The sequence below is a fragment of the Selaginella moellendorffii genome, unplaced genomic scaffold, assembly GCF_000143415.4.
Source record: "Selaginella moellendorffii unplaced genomic scaffold, v1.0 SELMOscaffold_6, whole genome shotgun sequence".
Classification (NCBI taxonomy): domain Eukaryota; kingdom Viridiplantae; phylum Streptophyta; class Lycopodiopsida; order Selaginellales; family Selaginellaceae; genus Selaginella; species Selaginella moellendorffii.
In genome coordinates this window covers 2,150,848-2,170,334 of record NW_003314267.1, presented here as the reverse complement: position 1 = coordinate 2,170,334, position 19,487 = coordinate 2,150,848, and the positions used below count along the sequence as shown (strand labels likewise).

The window sequence follows — 19,487 nt, the reverse complement described above, 5'->3', positions numbered from 1 at the left end:
GAACCCCCGACCGGGCGGCACATAAACCCTAGGAGGATATTCCTCCCAGGGTTTAAGCAAAGAGAAGCCCTAATTAGGGCCTTCCTCCTTTCTCTCTGGCGATGGCGAGCGAGCGATAGCGCGGGATTGACGAAATAGGATGCGGGAGGGGCGCCTTCTCGCCGCAATCGCGAGGCGGTATGGATATGGATCTTCCTCATGCATTCACACGGCAGCTGAGACGTCTGGATCCGCCAAGGAGGCGGTCGCCGCGGCATTTCAGAAGCCACCGCTTCCTCCAAAAATTCGCCTCACTTGGGTATGTATGCGCATTGGAAAGTTTGAGAGAGTTTTCCAGTCGAGCTTAGCTGCGATTGTTTGGATTGTTTGCTCCAGGGGCGTGTTTTAACTGGAACTTTGCTTGGAGCAGTCATTGCTGGTGGAGCTTATGTTGGTACTCGAGACGAGGCAACTATCAGGTACTTCCTTCGATCCCTTCGTCGCGATTCTCTTCATCGTCTCGTATTTGGAAGAAGACACTGATATATCCTCCATTTTCCATGCATGCAGCGCATGGACGTTCGAGGCCGCCAAGTATATAAATCCTTTGTTCCGGCTTTTGGATCCCGAGAACGCTCACAAGGTAGCGATATGGGCCTCCTCGCACTGCTTGTGTCCGAGAGAAACTAGGCCGGATCCTCCCGTCCTGGAAGTGAGTGTTTGGGGGCGAACCTTCTCAAATCCAGTCGGACTTGCCGCTGGTTTCGACAAGAACGCCGAGGCGGTCGAGGGATTGCTTGGCATAGGATTCGGATTTATGGAAGTTGGCTCCGTAACTCCTGTCCCGCAAGAAGGCAATCCCAAACCGAGAGTTTTCAGATTACCGGAACAGGGGTAAGCAAGTACGTCATTCTTTTTTTTGTTTTTTTCATGTTTGGTGCTTCGCTTTTACTCTTCGTTGTTTCTCACAACTTCGTTTTGTTTCTCTTTCCCGCTGCAGTGCTATTATCAATCGATACGGTTTTAATAGCGAGGGAATCGTAGCAGTAGCGAAGAGGTTAGGAGCACAACACGGTAAACGTAGGATGGCCGAGACGGTAAATTCGGCCATAACGACGAACGCGGAACAACGTGTTCTTGGTGGCAAGGCTGGTCCAGGGATTTTGGGGGTAAACTTGGGTAAAAACAAAACTAGCGAAGATGCCGCGGCAGACTATGTCCAAGGTGTGCACACCTTGTCTCAATATGCAGACTATTTGGTACGTTTTGCGGAAAGAAATCTATGTTTGTTATTGATGCAGAGGATCGTTTCACAGGTAATAAACGTTTCATCGCCAAACACACCCGGGCTGAGAAAACTTCAAGGCCGTAAGCAGCTCAAGGACTTGATCAAGAAGGTAACTTGAGAATCTCGTCCAACCTTAAACTCGTTTCCAGGTTTTGGCAGCGCGAGATGAGATGCAGTGGGGTGAAGAGGGCCCTCCGCCGCTACTCGTGAAAATCGCTCCCGACCTGTCAAAGCAAGATCTTGCGGATATTGCCGCTGTACGTCAAACTCTCTCCTTAAACTATCTTCTTGCTTTTCAGCTGATTCTCTTCCCTTTAGGTGGCACTTTCGCTACGATTGGATGGCTTGGTGAGCCCTGCGCTTTTCTGTTTGAGCTTTCTTTTTACCGGTACTGTGATGTTTCCAGATAATCGCTAACACGACTGTTTCAAGACCCGACTCAGTCATTGGTCTCGTTCACGTGGATGAAATGGGGGGCCTTAGTGGGAAGCCTTTGTTCACCTTATCCACGGAGGTTCTTCGAGAAATGTACCAGCTTACGTGGGTGAGTGTGTGCGAATCTCGAGGCTTGACCAGAACTGATTCTTTTCTCACAGGGTAAAATTCCACTCGTTGGCTGTGGCGGTATAAGCAGGTATGTTCTCCAGTGAAAAGAATGTTTTTTTTTCTTGGTCCTTAGTTTTTATATTTCAGTGGAGAAGAGGCATACGTGAAGATTCGAGCGGGTGCCACTCTTGTGCAACTGTATACTACTTTTGCATATGAAGGCCCAGCGCTTATACCCCGAATCAAAGTACGTGAGACCATTCAGTGTTTTACAAGTGTTTTGTTTGGTTTTTTTTTTTTCACAGGCCGAGTTAGCAGCTTGCCTTGAAAGAGATGGATTCAAGTCTGCCCAGGAAGCAATTGGTGCTGACCATAGGTAGACTCGAATCTAAATCCTCACGCGAGAAAACACGAAGAAGTATTGCACGCTCGAGTGCTTCATAAGCAGTTTTCTCTTGCAGATTTAAAGAGTGAATAGCAGCTAAAAGCGAACTCTCTCTCTCGAAGTTTTGTACTTAACTGGGCTTAAAAGCCGAACAAAATTTTCGATAATCTTCGTCACCTTTTTCGTGGGTTTTGATTTGGCTGTGCCTTCGCACTGTCTTCGTTTTCTTCTTCATCGTCGTCTTCCACTTCACTGTCCTCTTCACTATCGTCTTCGTCGTCGTCAAAATCTTCTTCATGGTCTTCGTCTTCAATCTCGTCCTCCTCGTCTTCAATCTCATCCTCTTCTTTCAATGCTGATAGATCCAAATCTTCCAAATCGTCGTCATCTTCCTCTCCAACTTCAACTTCATCTTCCTTCACTTCATCCTTTGCTTTTGCTGCTGCTGCTGCTGCTTCCTCCCTCCTAGCTTTCCTTTTCGCAACTCTAGCTTCCTTCTCTTCTTTCTCCGCAGCCTCCTCGGCGGCCGTTTCCGCCGCCAGTTCCTTCTCCAAGAGCTCCGCTCGCGACGGTGGAAGCTCCTCCGGAGGCACCGTTTTCTTGGAGATGGCCTTCTTTCTCGTGATGATCATATGCCGGATGATCCTCTCGTCCTTCTCCAGGAGTGCGTTGAGCTCGTTGATATACTCGGACCCAACCTCGATGTTCATCAGGATATAGTTCGCGTGCCACGTCTTTTTGATCTTGTACGCCAGCCTTCTCATCCCCCAGTCATTGAATCTCCAGATCCTCCCTTTCTTCTCTTTGACAAAACCTGGAGCAGCATTTCAATCAAGAAGGAAAAACACGAACATTGTAGCTAACCAGTGAATTTATCCACGATCTCTTTGAGCTCTCCAACTTTCGCTTCGTGCACTAGATACATGATCTCGTAATGCTTCACTGCAATCGCAGGAAAAAAGTAGAAAACGATAAGAATACACGAAGACAAGAACAAGGAAAAAATCTTACTTGTGCGTAAACGCATGGCGCTCTCGCGCTGGAGCTCCAGAAACGGTTGTATTTCATCTAAAATCTCCTGTCAGCGCCACAAATCCCATCCAATTCCCCTCACCTTCGAGCTCCGCGAGCAAATCCTCCGTCTGCTGATGCTTCTTCTTCGGCAATGAATCGTTCCGCAATGCCGCGCGCGCCAGCGAAGATCTGCCAAGCCGCAATCCAATGGCCACATTCTTGGCCGCGGCGCGCCTGGCCGGAGCGAAGAACCCCAAATTCCGAGCCGGAGTGGAATAGCTACACAGTGCCATAGCCCATAAACCCTAAGATTTCAAATAGAATATCCTTTTAGGGCTTATGATCAAACGTATGTGTCCCCCCCATTACCGGATGTGTCATACATCAAAGCATCTTTTCTTTTTAAAAGTAAATAGGTATGCGAATATTCTATCATGATATAAGAGGGAGAAGTAACTACTACCCAAGACTAGGTAGAAAGAACTAGAAAAGAAAGAAGAATTGCTATGGCTTCCATGAAGATCTCCAGGCGGTGGATTCACGCCGATGATGATCCAGACAGCATCAACAGCCGCCTTCCAGACGATCTCCTCAAGATCATCTTCTCGCGCCTCGGCGACAATCAAGACCACGCCAGCGTCGCGCGGGTGTGCCGGCAGTGGCGCGATGCCGAGAGCGCCACCAGGGAGAAGATTACTGTGAATTTCTCCTACGCCGTGAGCCCGGGCTACGTGATCGATCGATTCGGGCAGCTGCGCGCGCTCAAGATCAAAGGCAAGCCTAGGGCTAGCGACTTCGGGCTCATTCCAGTCGACTGGGGAGGCTATGGCGGCCCCTGGATCGCCGCGTTGGCGCTGGCGAGGGCGAGATCCCTGTATGGCGCTCTCGCCTCGCTCCATTTCAAGCGCATGGAGATTTCCGACGAGGATCTGGCGCTCCTGGCCGAGACGTTCCGCGACGCGCTACAGGTTCTCAAGCTCGAGAAATGCTCCGGATTCTCATCGCTGGGCCTGGAATCCATCGCTCGATCGTGCAGGTACGTTAGAAATCCCCGATCAATGAATGAATGAAACAAAGATTTCCCGCAGGGATTTGAGGGTGCTCTCGCTGGACGAGAGCGATATCGAGGACAAAGGATCACAGTGGCTGCGTGAGCTTATCCATTCGTGCGCTAGCCTCGAGGCCTTAAACCTGTCCATGACAGGCTTGGAACTTGGAGATATCCGGCTGGTCGAGGAGATCGTGAGCAGCTCCAAGCTCAAGAGCTTGAAACTCAACGATCTGGAGGACCCTTCTCGCAATCGCAGGCTGGATTTGCGACAAAGCTCCCTCCAGGAGCTCGGTTTCTGCGGCCTCATTCAAGTCTCTTTACCATCGTCACTGAGCTCTTTCTCTGGTGATCTCCAGCTGGCAATGGAGCCGAATCTCGCGAGCGCGCTCACCAGTCTGGATCTCTTGTACACCACTGCCAATCACGAGCAACACCTGGAGATCATCAAGGGCTGTCGCAATCTCCAAGTCTTTAAGGCAAGTTTTCTTCCTGGCATGGACTTTCTAGCTCTTGTTCTTGCGATGGTGACTCAAAGGTGTACTGACGAACCGTGACAGGCAAGAGATATAATCGGCGACGTCGGGCTGGAGCTCCTCGCAAGCCACTGCAAAGGCCTGCAACGCATCCGGATCGAGAACATGAGGCAGCAAGAACAGCACGGCTTCTCGATCTCCAACTCCGGCATGTTGGCGCTGGCCAAGAGCTGCGTCCATCTCCAGAGCTTCTCCATGTACGTCCACGACGCCGCCAACTCGTCCCTGGAGGCCTTCGCGGAGTCGTGCCCGGGCCTGCTCGACTTCCGGCTGGGGATCCTCGAGACCGCGCCGGACATGGCCGAGCCACTGGACGCCGGCGTCCAGTCCCTGCTCCAGCGCTGCCCGAGCATCACCAAGTTGGCACTCTACCTCAAGGAAGGCGGGCTCACGGACAGGGGCCTGGAGAGCATCGGGCGACTCGGGCAGCAGCTCAAGTGGATCCTTCTCGGCTGCCTGAGCGACTCGGACACCTCGGACCGCGGGCTCGTCAGTCTGGCAAGAGGGTGCTCGAATCTCCGCAAGCTGGAGGTGAGGAACTGCCCGTTTAGCGACGCCGCGATCGTGTGTGGCATCCGGGGCTTACCGCTGCTGCGCTACCTGTGGTTCCAGTGCTACCATCGCGTTAGCGATCGCCACTTTGCGCTGTTGGGGCCGGAGTGGAGGACCGAGCTCATGCCCGAGTTCTACTCGGTGCTTTGCTACCGGACGCTGGTATCGGGTAGCCGAAGTGACCACCCGCCGAGTGTCCGGCCAATGCTCGGTGGTGGTGGTGGTGGTGGCTAGCAACGGACACGTGGCGGTGGGGGAGTGGGCCGTTCCTCACGTGCTGCTGACGTGTGTAATCGATTACACGTCATGTCAGGGGAGCGTGCGAGCCATACGTGTGTGTGCCCCGCCCATGTCATAAAGCACGGGGTGTGCCACGGGGGCGGGGATTAATGTCCACGTGGCGGCTGTCGTGTAGTTGGGTGTGTGTCTCCGAGCACTCCGAAAGGCGCCTGAGAAGAAATGGGAAAGAATCTTTCGTGTAGAATGCTCGCCTAGATCATGCTAGGAATGGCGAGGGCGATGGCGATGGTGCCGGAAATGGATTGAGCGATCGATCGATCACAGAGACACAGAGAGAGAGAGAGAGAGAGAGAGAGGGCGAGAAGAAGAAGGGAGGATTTGGGCGATGACCTCGGGGTCCAGAACACCCACATTCCGGGAGCGCGAGAACAACAAGCGGCGGGAGCGGCGGCGGCGCGCCATAGCTGCCAAGATCTTCAATGGGCTGCGGCAGCTGGGGAATTACAACCTCCCCAAGCACTGCGACAACAATGAGGTGCTCAAGGCGCTGTGCCGCGAGGCGGGATGGGTTGTGGAGGACGATGGCACCACGTATCGAAAGGTATCGTGTTCTTCGTGTTCTTCGTGTTCTTCGATCTCTAAATGGGGTCTCGCTCCAGGGATCCAGGCCGATGGAGAGACTGGACGCGTGCGCCTCCGGCCCCGCCAGCCCCACCTCCTCCTCGTACCGCGCGCTCACTGAGAGATCCTCGCTCATCGGTTGGCTAAACGGGCTCTCCACGAATGGTGGGCCGAGCAATCCCGGCGGCGCCGCTACCGCGCTCCCGCCGCTACACTGGCACCACAGCGCTCCCGTGACGCCGCCGCTGGACTCGCCCCGCGCGGCCGCCGCGGGCACCGCCGCGTCACTCAAGCCCGACTGGGACAACGCGTGCGTCACGCCGACGTTTATAACGTCGTCGGTACCGCGCGGTACTGGCGGCGGCGGTGGCGGCGGCGATGGTGGCTGCGACACACCGGTGTCGGACGTGGGCGACTCGGACTACTCGGCGCTCGAGTTCTGGAGCCGGTATCGCGAGAGCACTGGGAGATGGGTGAATGGGATGCGAGTCGGGGGCAGCGCTGGATCTTCGAATTGGTTCTCGGGCTCCGCCACTCCGGACTACTCCGGATCGGTCACTCCAAACTATGGCTACGCCAATTTCGCCGCGAATCAGCACCAGCTTCCGCCATTTCCACCGCGCCAGCAGCCGCAACACCAGCAGCAGCACCAGATCAATCTCAATCACAACCAGTGCGATTCCTCCCCGATCCATCACCGGCAAGGAGGGACGCAATCTTCCCCTTGCTCGAGTATGTGTGGAGTCGTGTTTAACAACAGTAGCAACAACGGCGAGGTCGTCTCGCCGCCACCGCCGCCGCCTGGAGGATCTGTTCTTGCCCACAATCTGGGAGACGCCGCCGTCAGGATCGTGGACAGGCTCGAGCTCACACTCGCCACTCCGGCCTCTTCTCCCTGAAGAACACGACGGAAGATCAATCCCATCTATCTCCATCATCTTATCTACAACTAGAGGATTCGCCCAGATCGATAGTGACTCATGTAACAATTCTTTCTTTTGGTGTTTGGTCTCTTTTCTTTCTCTACTCCCTCTTCGTGATTGGATTCTTCGCGAAAGTTCATTGAATTGCGCGATCGTGGCAGTCAACAAGCCAACCCACAAACAAAGTGGAGCTCCAAAGTTGTGGACACTACCAAAAGGCCTTTAAATAAGTTAGATGGATAGACCAGAGATTCCTTATGCTTTCTTAACTTAAAACTTAAACAGGAGCCTTAAAAAGGTGCCAAAACAAAGACAAAGATTTAGGGTTGGCCTAAAGATACCTTTAGTTTAAGATAGTTTATTAGGGTTAACGTCTATTTAGTACAAGCCACCTAGTTAGGCTAAACCAGGCATCGGGATCGTGCGAAATTCAACGGCCTGGATTGCTCCAGGAGAAAATTTAAAACTCCAAGATTTTACTTCCCAAAGCTTAGGGCAGGAGGAGCTATGCGGGGAGGAGCTTCGATTCCATGGCGCCCTGATTCTCCATTCCACGAGGTAGGCCTCGCGTAGGGTTGCGCCGAAAGCTCCGGCGAGCTCCGGCGAGCTCCGGCAACCGCAATGAAGAATGCGGGCGAGCTCTCGGGCTGCTTGGATCACGGCGACGGTGATGGAGCCGCGGAAGAACGAAATGGCCAGGGCTGCGAGGAGGTGCCGATGGAAGCAGCCGAAGTTCAGCTAATTGACGGGAATGGTCCGGCTCAAGAAGAGCTTGTGATTATCGCCAGTGGGGCTGCTGCGAGCGAGCAAACGCTGGAAGCTAGGGGAGAAGAAGACGAAGACGAAGACGAAGAAGGGAAAAAGGAAGACGAAGAGCCTCGCGGAGAGGAGCCGAGCGGGAAAAATTTGAGGGAGGGGTTTTACGAGGTGGAAGCGATACGTAAGAGGAGGATAAGAAAGGTACTTCTTTTTTTTCCCGCTCTGGAAGATCTGACACTGAGACTTTCGTGTTTTTAGGGAAAGCCACAGTATCTCATAAAATGGTAAGTTTTTCCTGTCTCTTTATCGACACTATGTTCATCCTCGTTTTTCCTTTTTGGTTTTTCTATGTTTGTCTGTTTAGGCGAGGCTGGCCTGAAAGCGTCAATACCTGGGAGCCATTCGAGCACCTAGAGCAGTGCCAGGACATTGTAGAAGATTTTGAGAGGAGGTAAGTGAAACTTTTTCCTTTTGAGGTCTTGCGAGCGAGAGCTGATGTAGGTTGGTGTGCAGGAAAACGAATGGTGGAAAGCGGAAGAGAGGTGGTTCCAATGCTTCAGCTCGGAAGAAGAAGCTTGCGAGTTTCTCGGCGAGCGAGGCAAGTCAGTCGGCCGTTTCTTCCTCGATAGACGGTAGCCTGAGGTCGGACAACGATGTTGCTGCGAATGTAACCAATGGTACGGGCTCACCAGCGGCAGAGGCGGCCGAAACTCTTCTCAATTTTCCCGGTGGCGACCCCGAAAGCTTCGGTGACGATCCCGAGAACTTCTCTCCCAGTGGCAACGAAGTTGACGACGAGACGATGATGCTGGCCGCGACAACGGAAGTCGGAGACTCAAACAAACTTAACTCGGAGGAAGACAAAAGCAAGCAGCCTGGCGACTCCATTTCTACGCCGGTTGACAAACAAGTCGTCGAGGCCGGGCTTAACGACAACCATGAGAAGGTGATGGTGGCAAGCTCGGTGATCTGCGACGAAAGCGTGCTGGCGAGCGGCTCTCCGGAAGTTACTGTCGAGAAGCACGTTATCAATGAGCCAGATGTGGCTGAGGTGCCGGAAGACACGATCAACACGGGTAGAAGCACCCGGTGCACGGGAGCTAAGAAGAGAAAGGCAGGGACTGTCCGTCGAGTGAAGCTGTCCGAAACGAAGGACACGAAGGCACCGCTGCCTGAGAAAGACTCCGAGAACGCTCATCTCTACGAGGAAGTGAAGAAGACGCCCGACGGCGGTTTCACCATACGAGCCGCGGCAATGTCAGGAACAATGGCGGAGAAAATGCAACTCCAGGAGTATCGGTCGTCGTTTCCAGGCTCGGACATCACCAAGAGGGCGTTCTCCTCCCCGGAGCGGGTCCAGAAGCTTTCATCGTCCAAATCAGCGAACTTTGTCCCGGTCGTCAAGATTTTAAAGCCGCTCAGCTACTCAAGCTCCATCAAGAACGACAAGCAAGAAGTTTTGGTCCTCTTCAGCACGCTAAGGTTTGATTCTTTTGTTTCTCCTCTCTCGGTATTTTCTAACTTATTACTACAGGTCGGATGGCAAAGAGATGGTGGTGGATAACAAGTTTTTGAGGCAGCATTTCCCACTTTTGGTACGTTTTATCGATCAAAATTTACATTTTTTCACTCTCGCTTGACTGCTCGTTGCAGTTGATCGATTTCTACGAGCAGCACCTTCGCTACACAATCAAGTAGAGGGTCTCCTTTTCTAGAACCAAGAAGAAAAACGCATTTTGTCTGCTCCAGGGTGAGCTTTGCTCGGTTTCCAATTGTACTAACTTATCGAATGTATAGTCCTTTTTTCCCCCTCTCACACCAGAGAGTTTCTACTAGGGTTTCACGGGATGCTCCCCAAGATCATTGCTGGGAGCAAAGCACAGGTATCTGGGTATGCTACATTTTCACAGAGATCGCTGCTACGAGCCCCTCTGTGGAGAGGGAAGAAAGATCTCGGCTCCGAGGCGTTGCAAGCCGCGGCAGCTTTGAAACTGGCCAAGCGAGATTCAAAAGCGCTCCAAGAGGTGCTCGCTTCCAAAGTCGGCCGGCTTGTCAAGTTGGATCTATTGGCGCTGCTACATGCGCTCCAGCGACACGACGAAGTGGATCTAGCTTTCCAAGTAAGTCCTTGTTTTCTCGTTCTCTCTTCTTGGCGTTGATCTAGATGGTGTTACAGGTTTTTGAGAGAGCACGCAAGGAAGTCTGGTACAAACCCAGCGTTCCACTCTACCGAGACATGCTCAAGTCTCTCGCTAGGAACGGGAGGGTCGAAGGCGTCTACTCGCTCTTCGAAACGATCAAGCAAGAGAAAGCCGAGCCTCACATTGCCATGTTCACGGAAGTGATCGACATCTTCGTTGGGTCGGGGCGTTTCCGAGATGCGCTCAAGGTGTTCGAGATGATGAAGGACTCGGAGGCTCCCCCCAACGTTCGCACCTACAGGACCATTATCAATTGCCTCAACAAGCAGGATCAGTTCGAGCTGTCGGCGAAAATCGAGAAGGAGCTCAAGGTTTACGTGGAGAAGACTTTTGGCCGCGACGGTGTACCCCCGTGCTCGCAACCTGTGCCTCGGTGTAACCGGGTAAGGCCCTCGTATGTTACAACCTTTGTTAGAGGTGAATATCTGTATTGATAGTTCAAAGTTAACCATTATATACTTATTTGGATGGTCTAGTCATGATTTTTAAATAATTGTCTCAAATAAATATATTATTGTTTATTATCATTAGTGATATAGTTACAATGCCATATTATCATTAGTGTAATAGAATCTTGATACTTATCAGATTGGTTTTAATCAAATTTTGATAACCATCAGATTAGTTTCAATTAAAATTAAAACCATTCGCTCTTATATATAAATTAGGGTTTTATTGGTGGAATTGAGATGTTTAAATTTGTTTTAAATATAGTTTTTACATTTATTTTAGATTTAACTTTTGCATTGTGTAGATATCTTTATTCTTATAACTTTTTCAATACTTCTTTTTTGTTTCTCCATTTTAGCATACTCCTCTAATGCTAGTGCAACAATTGGTATAGTTACTCAATACTATGCAATTGTAATTGACCAATCAAATTTAATTAATAGTGGTATTCATAACATGTGGTGTCTTGTTCTTACTACCAATATTCATGTTCAGCTAAATTTCTTCTATAGGAATCTTAGGGATTATATGTATTATTGGTTCAATCACTTTACAATGATTGTTATTTATCATTCTTGCTAGTGTCTATATGAGTTTCCCATGGTATTGCAGTGGTACAATCATATAGATTAAAGTGTTATCTTGGATATTTTCAAATGCACATTTAGACATGCTGATGACTGTGATGATATCTTCTAGCAATTACATCATTTATATCAAGTATCATCTAAATCAATTATACAATTTTGTGTTCACTTTTGAATTCTCTTGCTTCATGTGGAGCTGAATATGTCAGTGTATCAAGTTAGGTATGTTGTGGTCAACACTATGTCAAAATTTTATGAGATATGTACAGGCAATTGCCCAAACCACTCTTGACAATGCTTTTAAACTGATATCATACTATATAACATCACCTTTCCCACTTATAGTTGCACATGCTTCATCTCCACTTCCCATGAGAAATGATCTAGTTCCAATGGAGGTTGACACTAGACAAAAACGTGGTTGTGGCCATGATATTCGTTGTTAGGTGTGTAATAAACATATATTAACATTATCAACATTTACCGGATTGACATTTTTAATGTCAATATTGTTTTGTTAATGTTGTTGCAGTGAAAGGTTTTGACATTGAGATTTAGAAATGAGGAGTTGTAGAAGTAATGGAGGGATCTTGCGTGAATAAGTTAATGACCCCTCTCTTCATCTTTCATCAAAAGGTTCACTTTACACCAGTTCATCTAGTGTTCACTTTCCAAGCTCAATTTTATCAGAAGAGCTCCTTTATTATTGTAGCGCATGTGGTTTTGACCCTTTATCCTATGGTGATTTACCATAGGATAACACCACGAAGCGAAACTTAAACCCTCTTTGTGCCACGTGACAAATGCCACATGTCACATACTATATGTCCAAAGGACAATGGTGTGGAACCCAAGTTTCAGGGCCTTGGGCCACTAAACAAAGGAACGGTACCAAACTCCCAAGCATGGAGCCAAGGAGTGATGGAACCAAATCACAAAGCAACTCCAGAGCATACAGCCCAAGGAACGAAGGGACAGGGGCATGGAGCGACTTGGAACAGTCCTAGAGTATTTAGCATCCCAATGCCATGACCAACACTCAAAACAGAGCTAAACAGAGTCTGGCACTATTTCAGCATATCGGTGGCCTAACGCAAAGACATGGGTACTCCACCAGCTAGCATGGAGTGGAGCTTGGGCTTAGACCCAAGCTGGACACAGAACAAAGACAAGCACGCAAGCAAGAGCTAGACTATGCCTCAGGTTGGTCGGCCATGCCCGACCTACCCATTATCCCTACTATACATTTGGAACCCCCCCCCGCCCCCTCCCGCCCCCCCTTGAGGAACACTGTAAGCGACTAATTTTTCCATCCTACTTTAATCACATAACCACACCTCCGACTACTTGGAGGAGTCTCATTCACAACCTCCTTAAGTCCAATTCAAGACTTAGGACTTGCTAGCCCCAAGAATGGCATCCATACCACTCATCTTTTGCACTTGGTCCAAGTGCTCCACTTGTCCAGTCCCAAAATCGACACCTCAAGGTACCACCGACATACCAGCCCATTACACTAAGGCCATGCCCATTCACCTTGGTACCACCAGTGGTCTAGCACCACCTGCATCGCAATCCCGTCTCTCAACGACTGAGCCATCCGTCCAAGAGTGACCATCCAAAATCCACTCTTTAACATCCTTCAGATGCCCACAGACAGGGGGAACTGCCTTCCCTAATATCCCTTTCACAGTCCCCACCAAGTCCCTTTTTTGTCTATGGCCGAGTTTGCCTACTTTGCCACTGGGACAAGGCCCACAGGCCCGACCACTAAGTCCCATTATCCTCTGGGACTTTCTCACCACATGACCGTATCCTTGGTCACCACACTAGAGAACTACTCCTCTTCCATTCTACAATTTGGGACTTTGGGACAACATTTCGGAACACCGTGGCTTTATGTGAGCCTCGTGGGTACTCTCCCCACTTTCCGCCTTTGGGTGCTCTAGCCATGGGCTTAGAGCAAGGTTCCATTGAGCTATGCCAAATATCCAAGTAGGTAGTGCCACCACACTTGGACTAGGAGCATCGACCATTTGATCTCCCGAGGGAACTAGAGCCAGCTCTTGAACACTTCACCAAGCTACCTGTTTGACAGTCCATATTCACTCTAGCCTTGGACCTCCCAATGGTTATCCCATCACCCAACACCTAGGTACAGCCTTCCTGGACCAAACTGGACTTTCCTGGCCAAATTGGCTCCATTGGAGTCCTCCCCCCTACTATACTTTTAGAGCTCACCAAACCCTCCAAGGTCTGGGAGACGAACGCTTTGGGCTTTCATCCTCTCAGACTCGAACTCGAACTTAGACTCGGACTTGGACTTAGACTCGGACTTGGACTCAGACTCGGGCTTAGGCTCGGTCTCGGTCTCGGTCCTGGTCTCGGTCTCGGTCTTGACTTTGGACTCCATCTCGAGTCCTTCTCGGACTCCATCTTGGGTCCATCTTGGGTCCATCTCGGACTCCATCTCAGACTCCATCTCAGGTCCATCTCAGACTCCATCTCAGGTCCATCTCAGACTCCATCTCGAACTCCATCTCTGGTCCATCTCAGACTCTATTTCGGGCCCATCTCGGACTCCTCCACGTGTCATATGTTAGTCCTCTTGTGTCCCTTTTTTAGAGACTCACTTATTGCTCGCTTTGTGCTTGTTCCTTGAGCATTTCATTATGAGTTCCACTCCCGCTCTTGACCTTTCAAGTCAGAACTTTTAGTCCAAACGTGTTACGCTCGTTTGGCATTCGCTTCAGCCACTACCACGTGGCACCCTTTCGGCTCCATTTTGGGGCTTAGGGATTTGTGTCTCACAAACACATGCTTTGGGCTTTCACCCCAAGCCTCCCTTAGTATCAGGAGTTAGTCTCTGGGACAAGCTCAAAACTTACTAAATATAGAATAGCACTAGATTGCAAATTTGGACACGGGACGAACACCATACATTCCATAAATATGCCAAATGAGCAAATCTAAACACTTTCCATAAATAGCATTTGGGACCAAAATAAGACTAACACAAAAGGCATGATAGCAAGGGTGTTTGGCAGACATGGTAAGCTATCATCCAGTGATATTAAGGGACCAATCTCAATACACGGGGATTTTTGTCAAGCCAATGCAAGACAGAGCAAAAGAGAACTAAGAGCCAAGCCAAGTATGCTCAGCTAGAAACACATAGGAGTTCCTACCTTATGTCCATCTGGCTAAGTACAGGTGCTAAGCCCAATTTACTAACACTTGAACAAGAGGGGCTGATAAAGGGAACTAGCAATACTGACCTCCTACCATCGTGGCAGTAAGGAAAGAGTGTCTGTAAAGACTAGTCGACAGGTAACTTTCGATACCCGAAGTCACATTCACAACACTCTCCCCCCCTAGGGAAGATCGACGTCCTCGTCGATGTATACTCGAGTCTAGAATACCGCCAAGGAAACAACTCCAAAAAAAGTTCACAGAATTCACACTATATGAGAAATGCACCAACTTAAATGAGTTAGGGGGCAACCTCTTTGTCTAATGCAGATGCACTACCAACTCAGACACCTTCCGGCCGTTGCCGACAAGGAAATGACCAACAGAGTTAACCACCCTTGCTGCTCTGGGTGTCACCCAGCTTATGAAAGTGTGATATACCCTGCCCGCAAGGACATAGAGAGAAAAGCCAGAGGCCCCAACCCTCCTGAGCAAAGAAACCAAATCCGTCGGTAAGGTTTAGATAGACTACTATAAACAAGAAGTTAGAATTGTTTACACGATCACGCCCTTTTAACAAAATAAGGAACATCGACAAAGAGGCGGGTTATGTGACCAGTCGACAGTAGCTACCCCATGACTAGAGATTTCACCATGCACACGAAGTGCTGAAGCCAGTCTGCCTATACTAGCCCAAATTCAAAGATCAATATATCAAAGTCATAGACAAGATATCTTAGAGATTTAATTATCAGTGAATAAAACTTAGATTAGAACACAAAAGAATTCCAAGTAAGTTATCATCCAATAAACCAATATTACAATATAGGAACCACCAAGATTATCATAAGTGGTAAACACAAGACTCACCATCTAACAAAATTCAATAGCAAGTATATGATCAAGTAAACTCGATGAAAAAACTTAACTCTCGAAGATTGCCGACAAAATGCCAAACAACTTACAAAAGATAACTCAAAGAACACAAATTATCATTGACTGGCAAGCACAATACTTGCAAATATATCACTCGAAAGTAATAACATCCAAATTTATCAAAACTAACCTTAGCAACAATTAACAGAATAGAATGAATGTAGTAGAACCAACAACATTCGTTCATGCCAACTATTGCACCAGTCAATCAAAATAGATCTTAGTCAATAATACTAAGGAACTAAAGTTGTCTAAGCAAGTGCTAGCAACATCCTATTGATGTCTCAAACCCAATAAACCAATCCAGAGCAAACCACAAAGAACATGTGGTATTGTGAAAAACCATAAACCATCAAAGAGAATAACTAACTATCAAGAAAGATCATTAATCATCCCATCAATAAAGAGATGTATAATCATCGTCGAAGAAAGTATCTACCATCCCAAAGAACGGCAAATCAGTCTATATCAACAATAATCAAATAAAACCTTTGATAAGGATAATCAACTACTCTAGATAATAGTCAATCATCATCAATGATTGCCAGATGCAAATGCTAATTTCAATATCGAAACTAGTAAGCTGAAATGCCTTTTCTAACAACTTCTAGCAAATAGAACAATGAGCATGAAAACTCAAGGAACCAAAAGTTTAAAGAAGCCTATAGCGAAGTCTTGCATAATAATGATCACGAGTCTAAGCTAACTTCAATGTTAAAGAAGAAATTATGGTACAACCATTAATCTTCTCCTCAACACATTCATAAACTAAACTTTATAATGCAAAGCTAATGAAGAGCATGTTTGCATCAATCCAAAAGCGAAGCATGATGAAGTTATGCTCAACAAGTGATCATCTAATTGATCCTCCATGAATCCATCCAGCAAGACATAACTCACTTCATAACAAGCACAAGAAGAATCATCAATAATCAATATATTCTAACTCAAATCCAATAAGGATTCAATCACTTCAATACCAATCACTAATTCTTCATCTTGTAAAGCTAGCATAGTCCATGACTGAATCACTTTTCAAGGAAAAAGCTCAAAGCTCAACCCGTACTAAACAATCGTGTTTAGAACACAACTAACTCAAACTTGCCACTTAGTTCATTTGAACGTTAATATAGTTGCTCACTAGCAAATGCACGAATGCCAACAACACAAAGCTAAAGCCAAATCATCAACACTATCTTTATCAAGACTAATGAAACTCGACATCAATTTTTCGGAGAGATATCTCATTTCACTTAAATCTCAACATCAATAATGTTAATAACAAGGCATCACTTCAATGCCATCAACACCATAACAAAGTTAGAAGAAAGCATTAGTGAATCACCACTTAAAGCTTTTTAGCAACCAAACTAACCAAAGTCGAAAATACCTTACTCAGTATCCAAGATTAGTTCTTCAACAATACTCAGCCATAGATAACACTTTATCAAGGAATGAATCACCACATCCAAGACTCAATGAAATCCAACACTATGAACTAAACACAACCAAGTGATATTGACAAAGGTAGAGTTATTATGTTAACATGGAAAAACCATACAAGTCTAATAACACAATCCTCCGCAACACCATCCGGTAAGGCAAGCCCACCACTATTAAATCTTCATCGAGTGAAGCAAATGTTAACAGTTCTCGATGAAGTCTACAAGCAATCACTAGTCGCAAAGCAACCAACAATCACTTTTCAACTTACCTTCATAAGAACCTATGCCACTAAGTTATATGCTTGGCCAACATAAACGTAATACCCTAGATACGAGATAAAGGTTCATGGACAAGCACAAATTAAATGACCACTCAAATCCAACTCAACTGCGATAAGCTCACAAATGCATTTAGCCAACAGCTCTGAGCATACTTTGAAGAGGTTAGCTATGCATGATCAACACTTAGTCAAAACTAAAATGAAGACCATGAGATGGATTCATATTGGTACACAACCTTCTTATAAACAAAGCTATAGTATGGGTACTGACATCTCAAACTCCAACAACTAAGTTGGACATCACCATCCTCAACCAAGGCACAAGGCTACCAAGACTAAATCAAGATCAGTGAGAGCTCACTACTCTCATAGAGTCTTAACGAAATGCAAAATACAACCTGCCACCAAGCATAACACTATAGAAAAAAGGCATAAGGATCACCTTTCTTAAAAAAGCGCAACGGCCACTTTTCTACACCAACTTTAGACTCTATCCAACTCAATTGCCTTAGCCCCAAAAGTCAGCATCCCTTTCAGGCCACATCATACAAACTACTTACTAAGGTTTAAACTAACTAAAGTCAACTCTAACCCTTTCACTACTTTGTACTGGCTTACGAAAATAGAATGGTTTTCAAGCAAAGTGATTAATAGATCAGCCATTGGAAAAATCTAAAAAAATTTGTGGAAAATTTTCCATCCTAAAGAAAGAATGACTCTCAGTCCAAGAATGCAAATTTTCAAGACTCAACCAACTCCTCCTACTAACAACTTCACATAGATTCACCTCAACACAGATTCTCATAATCCAACGATATGCTTAAGCATCGAACATCTTTGCCCATTTAACCGATATCCAACACGGACATCCGCAAAGTGCAAAATGAACTTCCAAGACTTGAACACGAAGACCACATCTTCGGATATCCACATTGCACTAACACTCTTTTTCAATCACATTCAAGACCCAATGTGAAGCCAAAACACTAACAAGAAAAATGACATAAAAAATCAAGGTCCAAGGAAAATTCCTCATCACTCGAAATAATAATGCCACTTCCACTAACACAAGTGTTAGTGATGTCAATGCCCCAACTACACATTTTTTCCATCCAACAACCTACTCCAAGTGCTAACAGATAAACTAATAAGCCATAGCAAGTGAATGTTATAACCCTTCATAACACCTTATGGGCAAAGCCTTCAAGGAACAAGGAACCAACTTAAACTTACCATAATGGACCACTATTGAGAATCTAGTCAAAGCTATTACAATGCTACTTCATGCAAGTAGAGTAGCTTTACCATCAACCACTTTGGGGTTGATCATCGTTTAACCAAGCAACTTTGTACACACATTACTCATTATCACATGGATATAATATAAGTAGCACAATGACTTGATCATCAATTGAGTAACACTATGAGCAATGCCCATATCACTACTACAAAGGTTTACGTGAGTATCAAGTGTCAAGTCAATTCGATAAAATACAACATAAATGCCATACCCCACCAATAGAAACTTTAACACCCAACACCACTAACTTTTGTTCACAACATGGACAAATTCATACCACTCTCTTTCTGACCAAACTCAAAACTAATCCAACACCAAGCTACTCAAGGAGCAATAGCAAAGTTCCCTGGAAAAGAATTGAGCATTGTAACCCAAGTCTTTCAATAGCAAGTCTAGACAAAATGGTTTAGTGTTTCACCGCTATCCATCCCACAACTCACTACTTGTAAGACCATCATTTCCAACATGCACCAAGATAGGGACTCTTGATTGCATAATGTGAACACAGGCAATAAATCACACCTCGTTGCGAATCATCCGTGCGAACAAAACAACGCAATCCTTCTTATGAGCCCAAGAGCAAGCTCACATTATTATGGTACAAAAAGGTAACCACAATCCAAACCCAAGGAACCAATACAAAGTTTTTGCACCCAAACGTGTACCCACTCAAATCATCGTTTTCATCTCTGCGTATGCAACGAGACTGGTTGCCCAATCTCATTAGATAGTACTCGCTGAGACTCATTCTCTGATACCAAATGTAGCGCACGTGGTTTTGACTCTTTATCCTATGGTGATTTACCATAGGATAACACCACGAAGCGGAATCTAAACCCTCTTTGTGCCACGTGACAAATGTCACGTGTCCAAAGGACAGTGATGTGCAACCCAAGTTTTCAGGCCTTAGGGCACTGAACGAAAGAACGATGCCAAACTCCCAAGCATGGAGCCAAGGAGTGATGGAATTGAACCACGAAAGCAACTCCTGAGCGTACAGCCCAAGGAGCGAAGGGACAAGGGCATGGAACGACTTGGAACAATCCTAAAGTATCTAGCATCCCAATGCCATGACCAGCACGGAGCCAAACAGAGTCTGGCACTATTTCAGCATACTGGTGGCCTAACGCGAGGACATGGGTACTCCACCAGCTAGCATGGAGTGGAGCTTGGGCTTAGACCCAAGCCAGACGCAAAACAAGGA

The 19,487-nt window shown here is 47.1% G+C and overlaps 6 protein-coding genes across 7 annotated transcripts; 5 read left to right on the top strand and 1 right to left on the bottom strand.

The window, feature by feature from the left end:
* Nucleotides 1-55: 55 nt before the first annotated feature.
* On the top strand, nucleotides 56-2,388 carry LOC9634638 (dihydroorotate dehydrogenase (quinone), mitochondrial). Its single transcript, XM_002965887.2, has 11 exons — nucleotides 56-298; nucleotides 376-458; nucleotides 550-873; nucleotides 980-1,238; nucleotides 1,296-1,376; nucleotides 1,417-1,524; nucleotides 1,586-1,615; nucleotides 1,674-1,811; nucleotides 1,864-1,901; nucleotides 1,961-2,060; nucleotides 2,119-2,388. The coding sequence occupies exons 1-11, from the start codon at nucleotides 140-142 to the stop codon at nucleotides 2,191-2,193; spliced, it is 1,395 nt and encodes a 464-aa protein (XP_002965933.2). The 5' UTR covers nucleotides 56-139; the 3' UTR covers nucleotides 2,194-2,388.
* LOC9636000 (glutamic acid-rich protein) lies at nucleotides 2,248-3,533 on the bottom strand. The gene is made up of 4 exons (XM_002965539.2): nucleotides 3,313-3,533; nucleotides 3,210-3,266; nucleotides 3,063-3,140; nucleotides 2,248-3,012 (listed from the first exon to the last, which is right to left on the bottom strand). Exons 1-4 carry the CDS (start codon nucleotides 3,503-3,505, stop codon nucleotides 2,372-2,374), a joined length of 969 nt encoding a protein of 322 aa, XP_002965585.2. The 5' UTR covers nucleotides 3,506-3,533; the 3' UTR covers nucleotides 2,248-2,371.
* A 175-nt stretch (nucleotides 3,534-3,708) lies between these two features.
* Nucleotides 3,709-5,829, top strand: LOC9635999 (coronatine-insensitive protein homolog 1b). Of its 2 annotated transcripts, XM_024670697.1 has the most exons (4): nucleotides 3,709-4,248; nucleotides 4,301-4,362; nucleotides 4,417-4,739; nucleotides 4,821-5,829. In XM_024670697.1, the coding sequence occupies exons 1-4, from the start codon at nucleotides 3,719-3,721 to the stop codon at nucleotides 5,580-5,582; spliced, it is 1,677 nt and encodes a 558-aa protein (XP_024526465.1). In that variant the 5' UTR covers nucleotides 3,709-3,718; the 3' UTR covers nucleotides 5,583-5,829. The 2 variants fall into 2 exon arrangements, with proteins under 2 accessions (XP_024526465.1, XP_024526464.1); XM_024670696.1 differs by having other exon boundaries at nucleotides 4,301-4,739.
* LOC9635998 (protein BZR1 homolog 1) lies at nucleotides 5,753-7,235 on the top strand. The gene is made up of 2 exons (XM_002965885.2): nucleotides 5,753-6,189; nucleotides 6,248-7,235. Exons 1-2 carry the CDS (start codon nucleotides 5,974-5,976, stop codon nucleotides 7,106-7,108), a joined length of 1,077 nt encoding a protein of 358 aa, XP_002965931.1. The 5' UTR covers nucleotides 5,753-5,973; the 3' UTR covers nucleotides 7,109-7,235.
* Nucleotides 7,236-7,636: 401 nt separating this feature from the next.
* Nucleotides 7,637-9,705, top strand: LOC112344960 (chromo domain-containing protein LHP1-like). Its single transcript, XM_024670678.1, has 6 exons — nucleotides 7,637-8,092; nucleotides 8,150-8,175; nucleotides 8,256-8,342; nucleotides 8,405-9,373; nucleotides 9,426-9,486; nucleotides 9,545-9,705. Exons 1-6 carry the CDS (start codon nucleotides 7,754-7,756, stop codon nucleotides 9,587-9,589), a joined length of 1,527 nt encoding a protein of 508 aa, XP_024526446.1. The 5' UTR covers nucleotides 7,637-7,753; the 3' UTR covers nucleotides 9,590-9,705.
* An 11-nt stretch (nucleotides 9,706-9,716) lies between these two features.
* Nucleotides 9,717-10,612, top strand: LOC9635997 (protein THYLAKOID ASSEMBLY 8-like, chloroplastic). The gene is made up of 2 exons (XM_024670679.1): nucleotides 9,717-10,011; nucleotides 10,068-10,612. The coding sequence occupies exons 1-2, from the start codon at nucleotides 9,739-9,741 to the stop codon at nucleotides 10,524-10,526; spliced, it is 732 nt and encodes a 243-aa protein (XP_024526447.1). The 5' UTR covers nucleotides 9,717-9,738; the 3' UTR covers nucleotides 10,527-10,612.
* Nucleotides 10,613-19,487: the final 8,875 nt, after the last annotated feature.

Coding starts and splice junctions, on each gene's coding strand:
- LOC9634638 (XM_002965887.2), top strand. CDS start 140: ATGCGGGAGGGGCGCCTTCTCGCCGCAATCGCGAGGCGGTATGGATAT. Junction 1,812..1,863: donor AAATGTACCAGCTTACGTGG/GTGAGTGTGTGC, acceptor CTTTTCTCACAG/GGTAAAATTCCACTCGTTGG. Junction 1,902..1,960: donor GGCTGTGGCGGTATAAGCAG/GTATGTTCTCCA, acceptor TTTATATTTCAG/TGGAGAAGAGGCATACGTGA.
- LOC9636000 (XM_002965539.2), bottom strand. CDS start 3,505: ATGGCACTGTGTAGCTATTCCACTCCGGCTCGGAATTTGGGGTTCTTC. Junction 3,141..3,209: donor CGCCATGCGTTTACGCACAA/GTAAGATTTTTT, acceptor CTGCGATTGCAG/TGAAGCATTACGAGATCATG. Junction 3,013..3,062: donor GATCGTGGATAAATTCACTG/GTTAGCTACAAT, acceptor ATGCTGCTCCAG/GTTTTGTCAAAGAGAAGAAA.
- LOC9635999 (XM_024670696.1), top strand. CDS start 3,719: ATGGCTTCCATGAAGATCTCCAGGCGGTGGATTCACGCCGATGATGAT. Junction 4,249..4,300: donor TCCATCGCTCGATCGTGCAG/GTACGTTAGAAA, acceptor GATTTCCCGCAG/GGATTTGAGGGTGCTCTCGC. Junction 4,740..4,820: donor GCAATCTCCAAGTCTTTAAG/GCAAGTTTTCTT, acceptor GAACCGTGACAG/GCAAGAGATATAATCGGCGA.
- LOC9635998 (XM_002965885.2), top strand. CDS start 5,974: ATGACCTCGGGGTCCAGAACACCCACATTCCGGGAGCGCGAGAACAAC. Junction 6,190..6,247: donor ATGGCACCACGTATCGAAAG/GTATCGTGTTCT, acceptor GTCTCGCTCCAG/GGATCCAGGCCGATGGAGAG.
- LOC112344960 (XM_024670678.1), top strand. CDS start 7,754: ATGAAGAATGCGGGCGAGCTCTCGGGCTGCTTGGATCACGGCGACGGT. Junction 8,176..8,255: donor CCACAGTATCTCATAAAATG/GTAAGTTTTTCC, acceptor TTGTCTGTTTAG/GCGAGGCTGGCCTGAAAGCG. Junction 9,374..9,425: donor GTCCTCTTCAGCACGCTAAG/GTTTGATTCTTT, acceptor TTATTACTACAG/GTCGGATGGCAAAGAGATGG.
- LOC9635997 (XM_024670679.1), top strand. CDS start 9,739: ATGCTCCCCAAGATCATTGCTGGGAGCAAAGCACAGGTATCTGGGTAT. Junction 10,012..10,067: donor AAGTGGATCTAGCTTTCCAA/GTAAGTCCTTGT, acceptor ATGGTGTTACAG/GTTTTTGAGAGAGCACGCAA.